The 13,545-nt window shown below is 66.2% G+C and overlaps 1 protein-coding gene across 15 annotated transcripts in view; it reads left to right on the top strand.

Moving 5' to 3' along the window:
• PLXNB2 (plexin B2) overlaps nucleotides 1-12,715 on the top strand; it is a 28,168-nt gene extending 15,453 nt beyond the window's left edge. For 7 of the 15 annotated variants that reach the window (XM_081590987.1, XM_081590993.1, XM_081590992.1 and 4 more), the window contains 35 exons: nucleotides 338-520; nucleotides 620-748; nucleotides 1,305-1,405; nucleotides 1,505-1,631; nucleotides 2,016-2,175; nucleotides 2,814-2,928; nucleotides 3,005-3,113; nucleotides 3,190-3,291; nucleotides 3,626-3,718; nucleotides 4,129-4,210; nucleotides 4,292-4,452; nucleotides 4,539-4,687; nucleotides 4,836-4,944; nucleotides 5,088-5,224; nucleotides 5,397-5,567; nucleotides 5,932-6,061; nucleotides 6,149-6,376; nucleotides 6,516-6,692; nucleotides 6,782-6,921; nucleotides 7,005-7,105; nucleotides 7,207-7,436; nucleotides 7,536-7,717; nucleotides 8,051-8,117; nucleotides 8,280-8,426; nucleotides 8,947-9,103; nucleotides 9,244-9,344; nucleotides 9,423-9,507; nucleotides 10,035-10,189; nucleotides 10,275-10,435; nucleotides 10,512-10,659; nucleotides 11,026-11,090; nucleotides 11,262-11,337; nucleotides 11,690-11,764; nucleotides 11,867-11,998; nucleotides 12,076-12,715. In XM_081590987.1, coding sequence (XP_081447113.1) covers nucleotides 338-520; nucleotides 620-748; nucleotides 1,305-1,405; nucleotides 1,505-1,631; nucleotides 2,016-2,175; nucleotides 2,814-2,928; nucleotides 3,005-3,113; nucleotides 3,190-3,291; nucleotides 3,626-3,718; nucleotides 4,129-4,210; nucleotides 4,292-4,452; nucleotides 4,539-4,687; nucleotides 4,836-4,944; nucleotides 5,088-5,224; nucleotides 5,397-5,567; nucleotides 5,932-6,061; nucleotides 6,149-6,376; nucleotides 6,516-6,692; nucleotides 6,782-6,921; nucleotides 7,005-7,105; nucleotides 7,207-7,436; nucleotides 7,536-7,717; nucleotides 8,051-8,117; nucleotides 8,280-8,426; nucleotides 8,947-9,103; nucleotides 9,244-9,344; nucleotides 9,423-9,507; nucleotides 10,035-10,189; nucleotides 10,275-10,435; nucleotides 10,512-10,659; nucleotides 11,026-11,090; nucleotides 11,262-11,337; nucleotides 11,690-11,764; nucleotides 11,867-11,971 — 4,458 coding nt within the window. In that variant the 3' untranslated portion in view covers nucleotides 11,972-11,998; nucleotides 12,076-12,715. The remainder of the gene's footprint in view (nucleotides 1-337; nucleotides 521-619; nucleotides 749-1,304; nucleotides 1,406-1,504; nucleotides 1,632-2,015; nucleotides 2,176-2,813; nucleotides 2,929-3,004; nucleotides 3,114-3,189; nucleotides 3,292-3,625; nucleotides 3,719-4,128; nucleotides 4,211-4,291; nucleotides 4,453-4,538; nucleotides 4,688-4,835; nucleotides 4,945-5,087; nucleotides 5,225-5,396; nucleotides 5,568-5,931; nucleotides 6,062-6,148; nucleotides 6,377-6,515; nucleotides 6,693-6,781; nucleotides 6,922-7,004; nucleotides 7,106-7,206; nucleotides 7,437-7,535; nucleotides 7,718-8,050; nucleotides 8,118-8,279; nucleotides 8,427-8,946; nucleotides 9,104-9,243; nucleotides 9,345-9,422; nucleotides 9,508-10,034; nucleotides 10,190-10,274; nucleotides 10,436-10,511; nucleotides 10,660-11,025; nucleotides 11,091-11,261; nucleotides 11,338-11,689; nucleotides 11,765-11,866; nucleotides 11,999-12,075) is intronic. The other 8 variants (XM_081590998.1, XM_081591000.1, XM_081590999.1 and 5 more) reach the window with 3 other exon arrangements.
• The last annotated feature ends 830 nt before the right edge of the window (nucleotides 12,716-13,545 follow it).

The following is a 13,545-nucleotide window of genomic DNA, read 5'->3' as shown; positions in this document are numbered from 1 at the left end:
TCAGCGCGTTCTCATACGGGCTTGGACCACACGCGGATGGGTCTGTGCGTTGCCCTGCTTGACGTGTGTCCACATGTCACCCTGTTGTGAGGGCCGTGTGTGTGTGTGTGTGTGTGTGGTGTCTCCACGGGCAGATCAGTGTGAACACCCACGTGGGTTCCGCTTCTCCCAGGTGTCGGGTGTGCCAGGCGGTGGGGCCTTGGAGGGGTGAGCACGCAGGGCCTCGTGTGCCTGGGCTGGTTCTGGGGCATGTGTGGGACCCTGAGTGCTGGGGGCCATCGCGGGGTAGAGGCCTCGGGCAGGCGTCTCCGCCCACCATTCACGCCATGGTCCGCAGGGTGCCAGTGAGAGTTTTCCGTGTGGCTCAGAGCACTTGCCCTACCCGCTGGGCAGCCGTGACGGCCTCTCGGCCAAGGCCGTGCTGCACCGTGGAGGCCTGAATCTGACGGCTGTGACCGTGACCAGCGAGAACAGCCACACGATTGCCTTTCTGGGAACCTCGGACGGCCGGGTCCTCAAGGTGAGGCCCAGGGCCGGGGCAGGGTGGCTTCCAGAGGGGTCCTCAGTGCACAAGACCCCCCGCCCGGCCCTCACCATGCACCTGCCTTCGTGCCTGTAGGTGTACTTTGCCCCAGATGGTAGCTCCACAGAGTATGGTGCCGTCCTCGTGGAGATCAACAAGAGAATCAAGAGAGACCTGGTGCTGGCTGCAGACCTGGCCAGCCTGTACGCCATGACCCAGGACAAGGTGGGCCCGTGGGGCCCGGGAGGAGGGGCCTCGGTGGTCCAGGCCCTGGAGAGGGGCCAAGCGGCGTGGGAGGGGCTGGCCCCCTTCTCGGGTCCTGACGATGTCTCTGAGCACCTTTCCTGCCTTTGAAACTGTTTCTGTCTGCTCTCTGTCTCTCTGGCCCATCTGACCAGAGGGTCAGTGCTCGAAGTAGGCCTTCCCCAAGGGCAAGCCGAGCTGAGGGGCCACTCCTGTGAGCTCAGATGGGCCAAGTCCCTCAGCCTCTTGGGGGCTGATGCAATGGGCACCAGGGAGGTGCCATAACCAAGGACTCCCTTGGCTCTTTGGAACCTGGCGCCACCTGATCCCGGGCGAGGTCTAGCCTCCGGGCTGGGCCCGCGGAGCCTGGTTGGCAGCTGCTTCCTGGAGCCGTCCCTGCCCAGCCTTGCGTTGGTGTTGAGGCTCCTAAGGCTTAGTGGGTAAAGGTGGGGTTGAGCCGGTGGTCCCAGGCGTCGGCGTCTGGGGGGTCCTGCCTGGCTGGTGTCTGCAGTCACGCTCATTGCCCCGGTGCCTCCAGGTGTTCCGGCTTCTCGTGCAGGAGTGTGCGAGCTTCTCCAGTTGCGCTCACTGCCACAGCTCACAGGACCCGTACTGCGGCTGGTGCGTCGTCGAGGGCCGGTGAGTGCCCGGGGGCTCAGCCCCGCCCTGAATCTGGGGGTGCAGCCCCGGCCCGGGGGCTGACGAGTGCCAGGCTAAGGCTGCCCCCCACCCTCGCAGCTGCACCAGGAAGGCGGAGTGCCCCCGGGCTGACGAGAGCGGCCACTGGCTGTGGAGCCGCAACGAGTCCTGCGTAGCCGTCACCGGGGCCCACCCGCAGAACATGAGCCGCCAGGCCCAGGGGGAGGTGAGTGGTGGGGGGGTGGAGGCAAGGCTGCCCCTGACCCAGGCTGTGGGGACTGCCGGGGGCCCACACAGGGCTATGCTCCTGGCTGTGGGTGCCGGGCCTGGGGACAGGGACTCCGTCCTTTGTGGGATCCCTTTTGACCTGGGGCACCCCTGAGAATCCAGGGCAGACACAGGCCCTGTCCCAGGAGTGACCTGGGTGACTCAAGGGATCCTATTCAGGGGAAATGGAGTTGGGTTCTAGAGGGCTTTCCAGGGGACAGGGGTCCACATTCAGGAGGGCGGCCAGAGAGCAAACCAGGGGGGCGGGGCTGGGCCTGGAGGTGGCCCACACGCCAGGTCGGGGCGGAGGCATCCTGGCGTGAGCGGCGCGGCCCTTCCCCAGGTGCAGCTGACCGTCAGCCCCCTCCCGGCCCTGAGGGACGATGACGCGCTGCTGTGCCTCTTTGGTGGGTCGCCGCCTCACCCCGCGCGCCTGCAGGAGGGCACCGTGGTCTGCAACTCGCCGAGCAGGAGCAGCCTCCCCCGCACACCACCTGGCCAGGGTGAGGCACCTACTGCCGCCCACCGAGCCCTGCCCAGGGTGCCCACCCCCGACCGGCCCTGGGGTGCCCACTGAGACCCCAGGCTGCCCACAGAGCCCGGTCCTGGCTGCCCACTGAGACCCCACTGAGACCCCAGGGCCGCACCCTGGCCAGGCAGCGTGCAAAAAAATGTGTGCTGGGCACCTGCCCCGCCCTTCCCGCCCCAGCCAGCTTAGACCGGTGAGGCCGTCCCTGGAGGCCAGGTCCGGCGCCGAGCCTGTCCCCTGAGCACGTGGGGCCAGTGGAAGCCGGCTCACGGGTGAAAGCAGGCCTGTGCAGTGACATGGCCAGGACCTGGCAAGTGCTCTGCCCTAGACACTAGGGAACCACGGCCCTCGACGCCTGCAGGGACAGACAGACGGCCAACAGTTCAGCACGGGGGGGGGGGGGGACGCGGCCAGCAGAGCGACACCGGAGCTGGGATCTGATGGAGATCCGGCTGAGCCCTTGGGGCCGGCTCCAGCCAGGGTCTCCTCACACGGCCTCCTGTGGGAGACTGACGCAAGATGGGCTTGGGGCCGAGAGAGGCCCGGTTCCAGCTTCCCGTCCCCCACGGGCCAGCCTCACCTGCGGCCCCACCAGACGCTGTCCCTCTGCAGATCACGTGGCCGTGCCCGTCAAGCTCCTCTTCAAACGCGGCAACGTTTTCCTGACCTCCCACCGGTACCCCTTCTACGATTGCCGGGAGGCCATGAGCCTGCAGGAGAACCTGCCGTGAGTGGCTCCCTGCCCCACCCCGCCCTGTGGCCCATGCCGCGGCCCCCACGTGCCTCACCGCCCCCTCTTCCAGGTGCATCTCCTGCGCCAGCAATCGCTGGACCTGCCAGTGGGCGCTGCGCGAGCACGCGTGTCAGCAGGCCTCGCCCAGCCCCGAGGACGGCATCGTTGGCGCCCACATGGTGAGGAGCCCGGGGCTGCGGGGGTCCTGGCTGCTCAGCCATGGCCCGGCAGATCCTGACCGCTCCCCCTCCCCAGGAGGACGACTGCCCCCAGTTCCTGAACCCCAGCCCCCTGGTCATCCCCATGAACCACGAGACGGACGTGACCTTCCAGGGCAAGAACCTGGACACGGTGCAGGTGAGGGGCCTGCGGGGCCGGACCTGGGGCCGGGGCTTACTCCGGGCCCACCCCCTGCAGGCTGGAAGCCGAGGACTGGGTCCACCCTGGCTTCGCGCTCAGGGCCCAGCGTGTGCGGGAGGGGTCTGGGAGGATGGGGGGCGTTTGGACAGGCCGCGAGGGTTTAGGAGGCAGACAGTGAGTGCCGCTCAGGAGGGAGCAGGCCGTGGGCCCAGGCGGGGACCGCCGTGTGACCAAGTGTTCTTGGGCGGGGGCACCCCGGCGGCCCGGGAGCTGTGTGGGGCGAGGGCCTCTGGGGCCCAGGGCCGGGGGTCCTGACTGGCCTGTCTGGCAGGGCTCCCCACTGCTTGTGGGCAGTGACCTGCTCAAGTTTGAGGCGTCGGTCAGCACTCAGGAGCCAGGAACATTCTCCTTTCGGACCCCAAAGGTATGCCTCCCGAGGTGGGTGGGCCAGGTTGGTGGACTCCGTGAGCCAGCCCCGTGGAGGCAGCCGATTACCTCCGCCGCCTTATGGCATCACTGACTCAATGGACACGGGTCTGACCGGTCTCCGGGAGTTGGTGAAAGACAGGGAGGCCTGGCGTGCTGTAGTCCATGGGGTCCTACAGAGTCAGACACGACTGTGCGCCTGAACAACAAGCTTGAGGGGTCGGGGGGCAGGCCTACCACACCACCCTGCTGAGGAAGCAGGTGGCAGACAGGCACAGCCTCAGGGCGTCCCTGTGTCCCCCGGCTCCCTGGAATGGGAATCACCCTCCGCGGTGCGGGGACACATGGTTGTGACTGTCGGGGGCCTTGTGGGAGCAGGGGGTACAGTGTGTCTCCGTGTGCCCCTAGCTGACCCACGATGCCAACGAGACGCTGCCCCTGCACCTGTATGTCAAGTCCTCCGGCAAGAATGTTGACAGCCGGCTCCAAGGTGGGTGGGCGGGCAGCCGGGCGGGCAGGCGGGCGTAGGAAGCAGGACGGTCCTGCCGACGGCTGGCTTCTCCCACCACAGTGACCCTCTACAACTGCTCCTTCGGCCGCAGCGACTGCAGCCTGTGCCTGGCTGCTGACCCCGCCTACCGCTGCGTGTGGTGCAGCGGGCAGAGCCGCTGTGTGTACGAGGCTCTGTGCAGCAACGCCACCTCCGAGTGCCCACCACCCGTCGTCACTAGGGTGAGCCCCCCGCCCCGCTCACCCACAGGAGAGCTCCAGCCCCGCCGGCCCGGGCCCCCGGGTCAGCCAGGCTCTGCCAATTTCAGATCCAGCCTGAGACCGGCCCACTGGGCGGAGGCATCCGCGTCACCATCCTTGGGTCAAACCTGGGGGTCAGAGCGGACGATGTGAAGAGGGTCACCGTGGCTGGCCAGAACTGTGCCTTTGAGCCAGAACGGTACTCCGTGTCCACCCGGTGAGTGGGCAGCCCATGACCTGGACTCCTAGGGCTGGACTAGGCCCTGTCCTGGGGGCATGGAGAGGGAAGACACGGCCCAGGTGTGCGTGGGTGCCCAGGCTTTGCACACCCACAGTGTGTGCCCACCTGCCTGCCACCCATGCAGGATTGTGTGCACCATTGAGGCTGCAGAGGCACCCTTTACGGGCGGTGTCGAGGTGGACATCAATGGGAAGCTTGGCCATTCGCCTCCCCACGTCCACTTCACCTACCAGGTAAGCACCTGGCAGGTCAGCACAGGTGTGGATGGGGTCTGGGGGGCCTCCTGACAGTGGCTGTGGCTCAGCGGAGGCCCGAGCTGGGCGGAGGGGCTGCGTCCCAGCCCAGCCCTGAGCCAGATGCCCTGCCCCTCTTCCAGCAGCCCCAGCCCCGCAGTGTGGAGCCCAAGCAGGGGCCGCAGGCGGGTGGCACCACATTGACCATCAATGGCACCCACTTGGACACAGGCTCTGAAGAAGACGTGAGAGTGACCCTCAATGACGTCCCTTGTAACGTGTGGGTGTCACCCAAGGGTCACCAAATACTGGTGTCCCCTGGTCCTGGGGACAGGGTGAGGGCCCTCTGGCCATGACCCTGTGTCCGTCCCGGTGGGGGCAGTGGGCCCTTTGGCCTGGGGCTGCGGTGGTCCCTGCATGGGGCTGACGCTGCCCGCCTCCCGCACCCCTAGGACGCAGTTTGGGGCCCAGCTTCAGTGTATCACTGGCCCCCAGGCGGTTCCGGGAGAGCTGGCCCTGAAGATTTACTATGGGGGCTCCGAAGTGCCCAGCCCTGGCATCACCTTCACCTACCGTGAGAATCCGGTCCTGCGGGCCTTCGAGCCACTGCGGAGCTTTGTCAGGTGTGACAGCTGCCCCCACACCCACCCTGCCCAGCTGTTTCCCAGGGGCTCTGTGCCCACCAGCCCCGTGAGGATTGGCAGATGCTGGTCTGTGTGACAGGAGGAGGCCTCCAGAACTCCCCACTGTACCCCCAGGTCCCTTCCCCGCTAGACACCCAGGTGGACAGCCTTCCTGCCCTCTTCCAATGCAGGATGGCAGTGCTCAGTCGCGTGCTATGGGCACACCTTCTGCCTTGCAGCAGGCCTGTGCTCACAGTGACCTCCAAGTATATTCTAGATAGTGGTGGGGTCACGGACATGGCCTTGCAGGTCACTTGCCTTGCCCGGCGTGCCCACTCTGGCACTGTCTCTCCCTGTCCCCCAGTGGTGGCCGGAGCATCAATATCACAGGACAGGGCTTCAGCCTGATCCAGAGGTTCGCCATGGTGGTCATAGCTGAGCCCTTGCAGTCCTGGAGGCGGCGTCAGGAGACTGGACCGCTGCAGCCTGTGACGGTCAGTCCTGGTGCCTGCTTCTGGGTACAAGCCAGGGCTGGATGCCAGCTGTGCCAAGTGGCCTAAAGGTCCTGCCTCGGCCCTTAGGTCGTGGGCACGGAGTACGTGTTCTACAATGACTCCAAGGTCGTGTTCTTGTCCCCGGCCGTCCCCGAGGAGCCCGAGGCCTACAACCTCACAGCACTCATCCGGATGGACGGACACCAAGCCCTGCTCAGGACGGAGGCTGGTGCCTTTGAGTACGTCGCCGACCCCACCTTCGAGAACTTCACCGGGGGTGTCAAGAAGCAGGTTAACAAGCTCATTCACGCACGGGTGAGGACCAGCGCAGCCCCGGGGGGCAGGTCCTGAGCGGTGCGGGCAGGGGAGCAGCCCAAGGCCTGGCCTGAGCTGGTCGGGGCCTCCCTGATGCCCTCCTGGTCACTGTGACGATCCCCCCCCCCGCCCACCTCAGGGCACCAATCTGAACAAGGCCATGACCATTCACGAGGCCGAAGCCTTCGTGGGTGCCGAGCGCTGCATCATGAAGACGCTGACGGAGACCGATCTGTACTGTGAGCCCCCGGAGGTGCAGCCCCCTCCCAAGCGGAGGCAGAAGCGAGACACAGCCCACAACCTGCCAGAGTTCATCGTGCGTGTGGAGCCGGGTGGGCTGGGGGGGAGTGCAGGCATGTCTTTGGTGCGGCCCTCCTGGTCCTTGCTGAGTCCGTCCCCACGCAGGTGAAGTTCGGCTCGCGGGAGTGGGTGCTGGGCCGAGTGGAGTATGACACGCGGGCGAGCGACGTGCCTCTCAGCCTCATCCTGCCGCTGGTCATTGGGCCCATGGTGGCCGTCATCGCAGTGTCTGTCTACTGCTACTGGTGAGCCGGCCTCCGCCCTTCAGCCACACCCACCGGTCCGGTACCACCCAGGCCGGGTCCCAGGAGCTTCCCTGTGCCCCCAGGAGGAAGAGCCAGCAGGCTGAGCGGGAGTACGAGAAGATCAAGTCCCAGCTGGAGGGCCTGGAGGAGAGTGTGCGGGACCGCTGCAAAAAGGAGTTCACGGGTAGGGGCTCGGGGGCGGGTCCCGGGAGAGGGGGGAGAGGGGGGCTCGGGGGGCGGGTGGCCAGCAACGGCCGCCTGTGCCTTACCCCGACCCCGCTGCAGACCTGATGATTGAGATGGAGGACCAGACCAACGACGTGCACGAGGCAGGCATCCCCGTGTTGGACTACAAGACCTACACCGACCGCGTCTTCTTCCTGCCCTCCAAGGACGGCGACAAGGACGTGATGATCACGGGCAAGCTGGACATCCCTGAGTCTCGGCGGCCGGCGGTGGAGCAGGCGCTCTACCAGTTCTCCAACCTGCTCAACAGCAAATGCTTCCTCATCAACGTGAGCGGGGGGCGGGGCCTCGGCAGGGGCGGGGCTGGGCGGGGGCTCGGTGTGGGCGGGGCGCTGGAGGGGCGGGGCTCTGACCGGCCTGCCCTTCAGTTCATCCACACTCTGGAGAACCAGCGAGAGTTCTCGGCCCGCGCCAAGGTCTACTTTGCGTCGCTGCTGACCGTGGCGCTGCACGGGAAGCTGGAGTACTACACGGACATCATGCGCACGCTCTTCCTGGAGCTCATGGAGCAGTACGTGGTGGCCAAGAACCCCAAGCTGATGCTGCGCAGGTGTGTGGGGGCAGGGCGGGGGCCCGCGTCGGGGACCTGGGGTGGGGGTGCAGCGGGGCGCACAGGCTTGTCCAGGCACCTGGTTGGCCAGCAGGTGTAGCCAGGGCTAGTGAGTAAGGCAGAAGGAGGCACTGCTCCTCCATGTGGTCAGCACTGTCGGAGGGGGTGGATGATGAAATGCCCTTCCTGAGGGGCCTGGGAGATTGGTCACTGCAGGAGATGGAGAACCAAGGCCTAGATGGGTCTGCCGCACCTGGCCCAGGTGCCTAGAAGAGCCAGCTGATCCTCAGGACACTAATAGGTCCCTCGTGCAAAGCCTTTCTGCACCTCTAGGTCTGAAACAGTGGTGGAGAGAATGCTGTCTAATTGGATGTCTATCTGCCTGTATCAGTATCTCAAGGTGGGTCCCACCCAGCTCTGCAAGGGGGTGGGGGAGGGGTGAGGTGGTGCTGAAACCCTCCCGTGTCCACCTCCCTGGGGCCCAGCTCCATCTGGATGGGTCTGCTTCCCACCCTGGTGTGGTTAGTCCCACCCCTGGCTCAGCCACCTTGCTTTGCTCCAGGACAGTGCAGGGGAGCCGCTGTACAAACTCTTCAAGGCCATCAAGCATCAGGTGGAGAAGGGGCCGGTGGATGCCGTGCAGAAGAAAGCCAAGTACACTCTCAACGACACGGGGCTGCTCGGGGACGACGTGGAGTATGCGCCCCTGGTGAGCGCCCAGACGGGCCCGGGCAGCCTCAGAACCAGAAACGGGGTGCCACTCACCTCCTTCATGGGCTTACGTTAGCACCCGTCCCCTGTGCTGGGCCCAACCCCTGCTCAGGGAGGGGCCTGGGGCCTGAATCCCTGGAGAGGCGCTCTAAGGGCCACAACCCCAGGCCAGCTGCCTCCTGGGTTCCCAGGCTGCTGCAGGCATGTGTGGGTCCCGGGTGCACCGAGCGTGTGCTGGTAAATGTGTGTATGGGGAGGCGGTGCGTGGCGTGTGCTCCTGTGCTTACCTGTGTGTGGTGTGATAGCTGCATGTGAGCAGTCCGCTGCCGTCTGTCCTGCTGAGCCACAGTGCAGGTAAAGGTGAGGCCCCGGGCACTGTCGGGGCTCAGGACGCTCCGCCTCTGCTTCTCCACCTGAGAGGTTGCCATCAGGAGGAGGCCCAAGCCTGCTTCCAGTTTGGGGCGAGCGAGGGTGAGGGCTCCTCCCCCAGCTGGTCCTCTGTTCTGTGCCCCCGGCAGACGGTGAGCGTGATCGTCCAGGATGAAGGGGTCGATGCGGTCCCGGTCAAGGTCCTCAACTGTGACACCATCTCCCAGGTCAAGGAAAAGATCATCGACCAGGTGTACCGCACACAGCCTTGCTCCCGCTGGCCCAAGGCTGACAGTGTGGTCCTCGGTGAGCCCCGTCCCTGGAGGCTTGGCTCTGTGCCCGGAGAAGCCCGGTCGGCTGGGTGGGGGGCAGGGGGTTGGGGAGAGGGAGGCTGGGCCGGGTGGGCTGGGGTGGGGTTCCTGGAGCTGGGCTGTGTGCTCCTACAGAGTGGCGTCCCGGATCCACAGCCCAGATCCTGTCAGACCTGGACCTGACTTCTCAGCGGGAGGGCCGGTGGAGGCGTGTCAACACGCTGATGCACTACAATGTGAGTGTGGCGGCGGGGGCCCCCCCTCCCCCCGCAGACGGCGGGGGCGGGGCCGGCCCTCATGTCCCTGTTCCTCAGGTCCGGGATGGAGCCACTCTCATCCTGTCCAAGGTGGGGGTCTCCCAGCAGCCCGAGGACAGCCAGCAGGACCTGCCTGGGGAGCGTGAGTCCCTTCCCCTTGTCTGGCCCCATCTGGCCCCTGGAGGCCCTGAGCCAGGGTCCCCCTGTGCTGGGACCCCGGCCCTGGGCTCTGGTCTCCTGAGCCAGGGTCCCCCCTGTGCTGGGACCCCGGCCCTGGGCTCTGGTCTCCTGAGCCAGGGTCCCCCCTGTGCTGGGACCCCGGCCCTGGGCTCTGGTCTCCTGAGCCAGGGTCCCCCCGTGCTGGGACCCCGGCCCTGGGCTCTGGTCTCCTGAGCCAGGGTCCCCCCGGTGCTGGGACCCCGGCCCTGGGCTCTGGTCTCCTGAGCCAGGGTCCCCCCTGTGCTGGGACCCCGGCCCTGGGCTCTGGTCTCCTGAGCCAGGGTCCCCCCGGTGCTGGGACCCCGGCCCTGGGCTCTGGTCTCCTGAGCCAGGGTCCCCCCTGTGCTGGGACCCCGGCCCTGGGCTCTGGTCTCCTGAGCCAGGGTCCCCCCTGTGCTGGGACCCCGGCCCTGGGCTCTGGTCATCATCCTTCAGCACCCGCTCCCACAGGCCACGCCCTCTTGGAGGAGGAGAACCGGGTGTGGCACCTGGTCCGGCCCACGGACGAGGTGGATGAAGGCAAGTGCAAGCGCGGCAGCGTGAAGGAGAAGGAGCGCACCAAGGCGATCACCGAGATCTACCTGACCCGCCTGCTCTCCGTCAAGGTGGGCCTCGGGGGCGTGTGGGCCGCAGGCCCGGCCCTCCTGCCCTGCGTCACCTGGGCGTGCTGAGCCCCGTCCCGCCCCGCAGGGCACGCTGCAGCAGTTCGTGGACAACTTCTTCCAGAGCGTGCTGGCGCCTGGGAACGCGGTGCCCCCGGCAGTCAAGTACTTCTTCGACTTCCTGGACGAGCAGGCAGAAAAGCATGACATCAAGGATGAGGACACCATCCACATCTGGAAGACCAACAGGTGGGGGAGCCCGCCCCGCCCGCCCACCCGCTCGCCCACCCGCCCCGCTCCCTCACACCCTGTTGTTCTGCCTCAGTTTACCGCTCCGATTCTGGGTAAACATCCTCAAGAACCCCCATTTCATCTTCGACGTGCACGTCCACGAGGTGGTGGATGCCTCCCTGTCGGTCATCGCACAGACCTTCATGGACGCCTGTACACGCACGGAGCACAAGCTGAGCCGCGTGCGTGCAGCTGCGGGCAGCCCGGCGGGGTGGGGGCCTGGGCCGGGAGGTGCCAGGGAAGCGGGCTGTGGCAGGGGGAGGGGGCAGTTCGGCCATGGATTTGCACGTGGGGGCTGGAGGTCAGGAGGAAGGCGTTGCCAGCCCCCGGCGTGATGGGAGGCCCCATGGGGAACAGCCCTCTGGCGGTCAGGGACCTTGTTGTCCTTCCGCTTCCACGGGAGTGAGTTTTACTCTAAGTTACAAAACGACATAAACAGCGTTAGGTCTGGCTGGGCAGGGCAGCTCTCCTGTGGGACTCCTTCCCCCGCACACCCTTCTTTCTCTGGGTATCTTAGCCTGGGTGTCACTTGGCTGCAATCCCCACAGGACTCTCCCAGCAACAAGCTCCTCTACGCCAAGGAGATCTCCACCTACAAGAAGATGGTGGAGGAGTGAGTCCCCCACGCCCACCCCGCCAGGCCAGACCCTGCCTGCCCGCCCTCAGCGCCCACCCAGCAGGGCCCCTAGGTGGTGCCTATGATCAGGAGGAGGGCCCACCTCTGGGAACCACTGCCCCCCACTTCCAGTACTCCCCACCCTGTGTAACTCTCTTTCCCCCACAGCTACTACAAGGGGATCAGACAGATGGTGCAGGTCAGCGACCAGGACATGAACACACACCTGGCAGAGATTTCCCGGGTAAGGGGGTACAGGGGACAAAGGCTGAGATCCCCACCCCCCAGGATTTGCCCTCTGCCCTGCCCTGCATGCCCCACTGGGGGGGGTGGCACAGGAGACGGCCCTGGGGGCAGGTGACATTGTGCCCACAGGACCCGGAGAGGCGCCGGCGAGGGGCCCCAGGGCGCTGGGGGCAGCTCTGAGCCAGCCCCACCTGCCCGGGGCCCGCATGGATGGGAAGCTGTCTGTGCCTAGCACCCTGTGTGTCCAAGTGTTGTGACGGGGTAGGAGGGGGGCCCTTCGTATCTGCCCACCTCCTGGGGCACGGCCTCCGGCCCCCGTGGGTCATGCAGCCCCTGCCCCGGCCCTTCAGGAGCACACGGACTCCCTGAACACCCTCGTGGCCTTGCACCAGCTCTACCAGTACACTCAGAAGTACTACGACGAGGTAGGAGGCCTGGCCTCCCCGGGATGGCAGCGCTCATCGGGCGCCCCCTCCCTTGGCCTGTGGTCTAACGTCACCCACCCACCCCTCCCCTCCCTAACCAAGATCATCAACACCCTGGAGGAGGACCCTGCTGCGCAGAAGATGCAGCTGGCCTTCCGGCTCCAGCAGATCGCGGCTGCGCTTGAGAACAAGGTCACGGACCTCTGACCTCCGGTGTCATGGTCTGGGACACAGGTGTGTGGTGCTGGGCGCTGGGCAGCCCTGGGGAACAGGGCCCAGTGGGCAGGACTCACTCCTTCTCTCTCCGGCAGAGGAGGAGCCCCGGGCTTCTGAGTGTGTGTGGCGGGGGACCCCCCCCCACTCAGCGTTTGTAGCCACGTTAGCATCTTTCCCTGAGCAATAGAGCCGGGCGCCACCAACACCAGCTCCCTCCTGAAGAACCAGCATCCAGCGTGTCTCCTGAGTGATACGAAAAACGTGCCTTACGCCCCGGTGCCATGCTGGGCCGCTGGGGGCAGTCAGGCCTCAGCCCCCCTCCCCGAGCACCAGCAGCCGCCTCAGACACCTGGGTTCGGCCTCCAGCGGCGGGGCCTGAGTGCCTGTGGCTCCCGGGACCCAGCACCCGGACCATGTGCGTCCGGCCCGCCCAGACGGAGGCAGAGAAGCGGTACGATGCCTCGCTGACCTCGCGGGCCTGCCCTGCGGGGTGCCGGCACTCCAGGGACTCCTTGCTGCAGGCCCCACCTCAAAGGTCAAGCTGGACGTCAGACGTCGAGGCCCAGGCGGCCAGAAGGGACCCAGCAGACGGGGGGCTCCTGGGCTTGGCCTGTCAGACAGGCTGACCTGGAGGCCCTGCGCAGGTCTGGGGGGCCAGGAGCAGGTCTGCCAGGACCACCCCAACCCTTTTTGTAAATCTTGTGAATTGTAAATCAAATACAGTTGTCTTTTTCATTCTGCTGGTTGGCTGGGTGCTTCCTGGAGCTGCCAGTCTGCCATCCCTCCACAGCTGCCCTGTCTCCAGATCTGCCTGTGGCCTCGCTTCCTGTGCAGTGTCTGTGGCCCCAGAAGCCGGACTCCTGCTGTGCCTGTGGGGCCTCGCACCCCGCCCCAGAGCCCCTGGCTTCTCTGGGCCAGGCCTGCTGGGTGTCGCAAGGCTGGCTACCCACAGCCATCGGCTCAGCCGGGTCCCCGTCTTCCTGCAGCCCCAGCGGGACAGGATGATGGTCAGAGCTGGGCCGTGAGCTCTGGGCTGTGGAGAGGAGCTGGTCCCAAAGAGACCCTGAGAAGCAAGAGACCTCCCCGCCCAGTGGGGGAGGGGCTGGCTCTGGCGCCGTCTGGTGGTAGGGGCGGGCATGGCATGAGCGCCAGGGAGCTGTTTCCTCCTTGCTGAGATGCGGTGCCCCACAGTGTGGTCCAACCAGCACACGTTTGGTCAGCCCCTACTGTGTACATGCGGGCAGACACGGTAGTTCCTGGAGAGAAGCTCTGTATCCCCGCTGCTCAAGGCTGTGAGCCCTTTAGGGTTGGCTCCTCCTGGGTCCCCTAGACCAGCCCAGGATGACTCAGGACATACGCAGAGGTCAAAGGCCATGTACCCAAGAGCATGAGGACCCTTTCTTAGAGCAGGGAGGGGGGCTGCCCCAGAGGCCACCATGGGGGAAGGGGCTCGCTCCCAATCGCACGTTGCACGCAGCACAGGAACCATGAGGTGTACCAGTCCGCGGCCATCAAGCACATGTGCTGTGAGCACACAGGCGTGCACACACACGCACGCAGCATCA

This window comes from Giraffa tippelskirchi, chromosome 4 (genome assembly GCF_054371585.1).
Source record: "Giraffa tippelskirchi isolate mGirTip1 chromosome 4, T2T-mGirTip1v1.2.pri, whole genome shotgun sequence".
NCBI lineage: Eukaryota > Metazoa > Chordata > Mammalia > Artiodactyla > Giraffidae > Giraffa > Giraffa tippelskirchi.
Note: the sequence above shows the minus strand (reverse complement) of the source record. Positions and strands in the feature narration are given on the sequence as shown.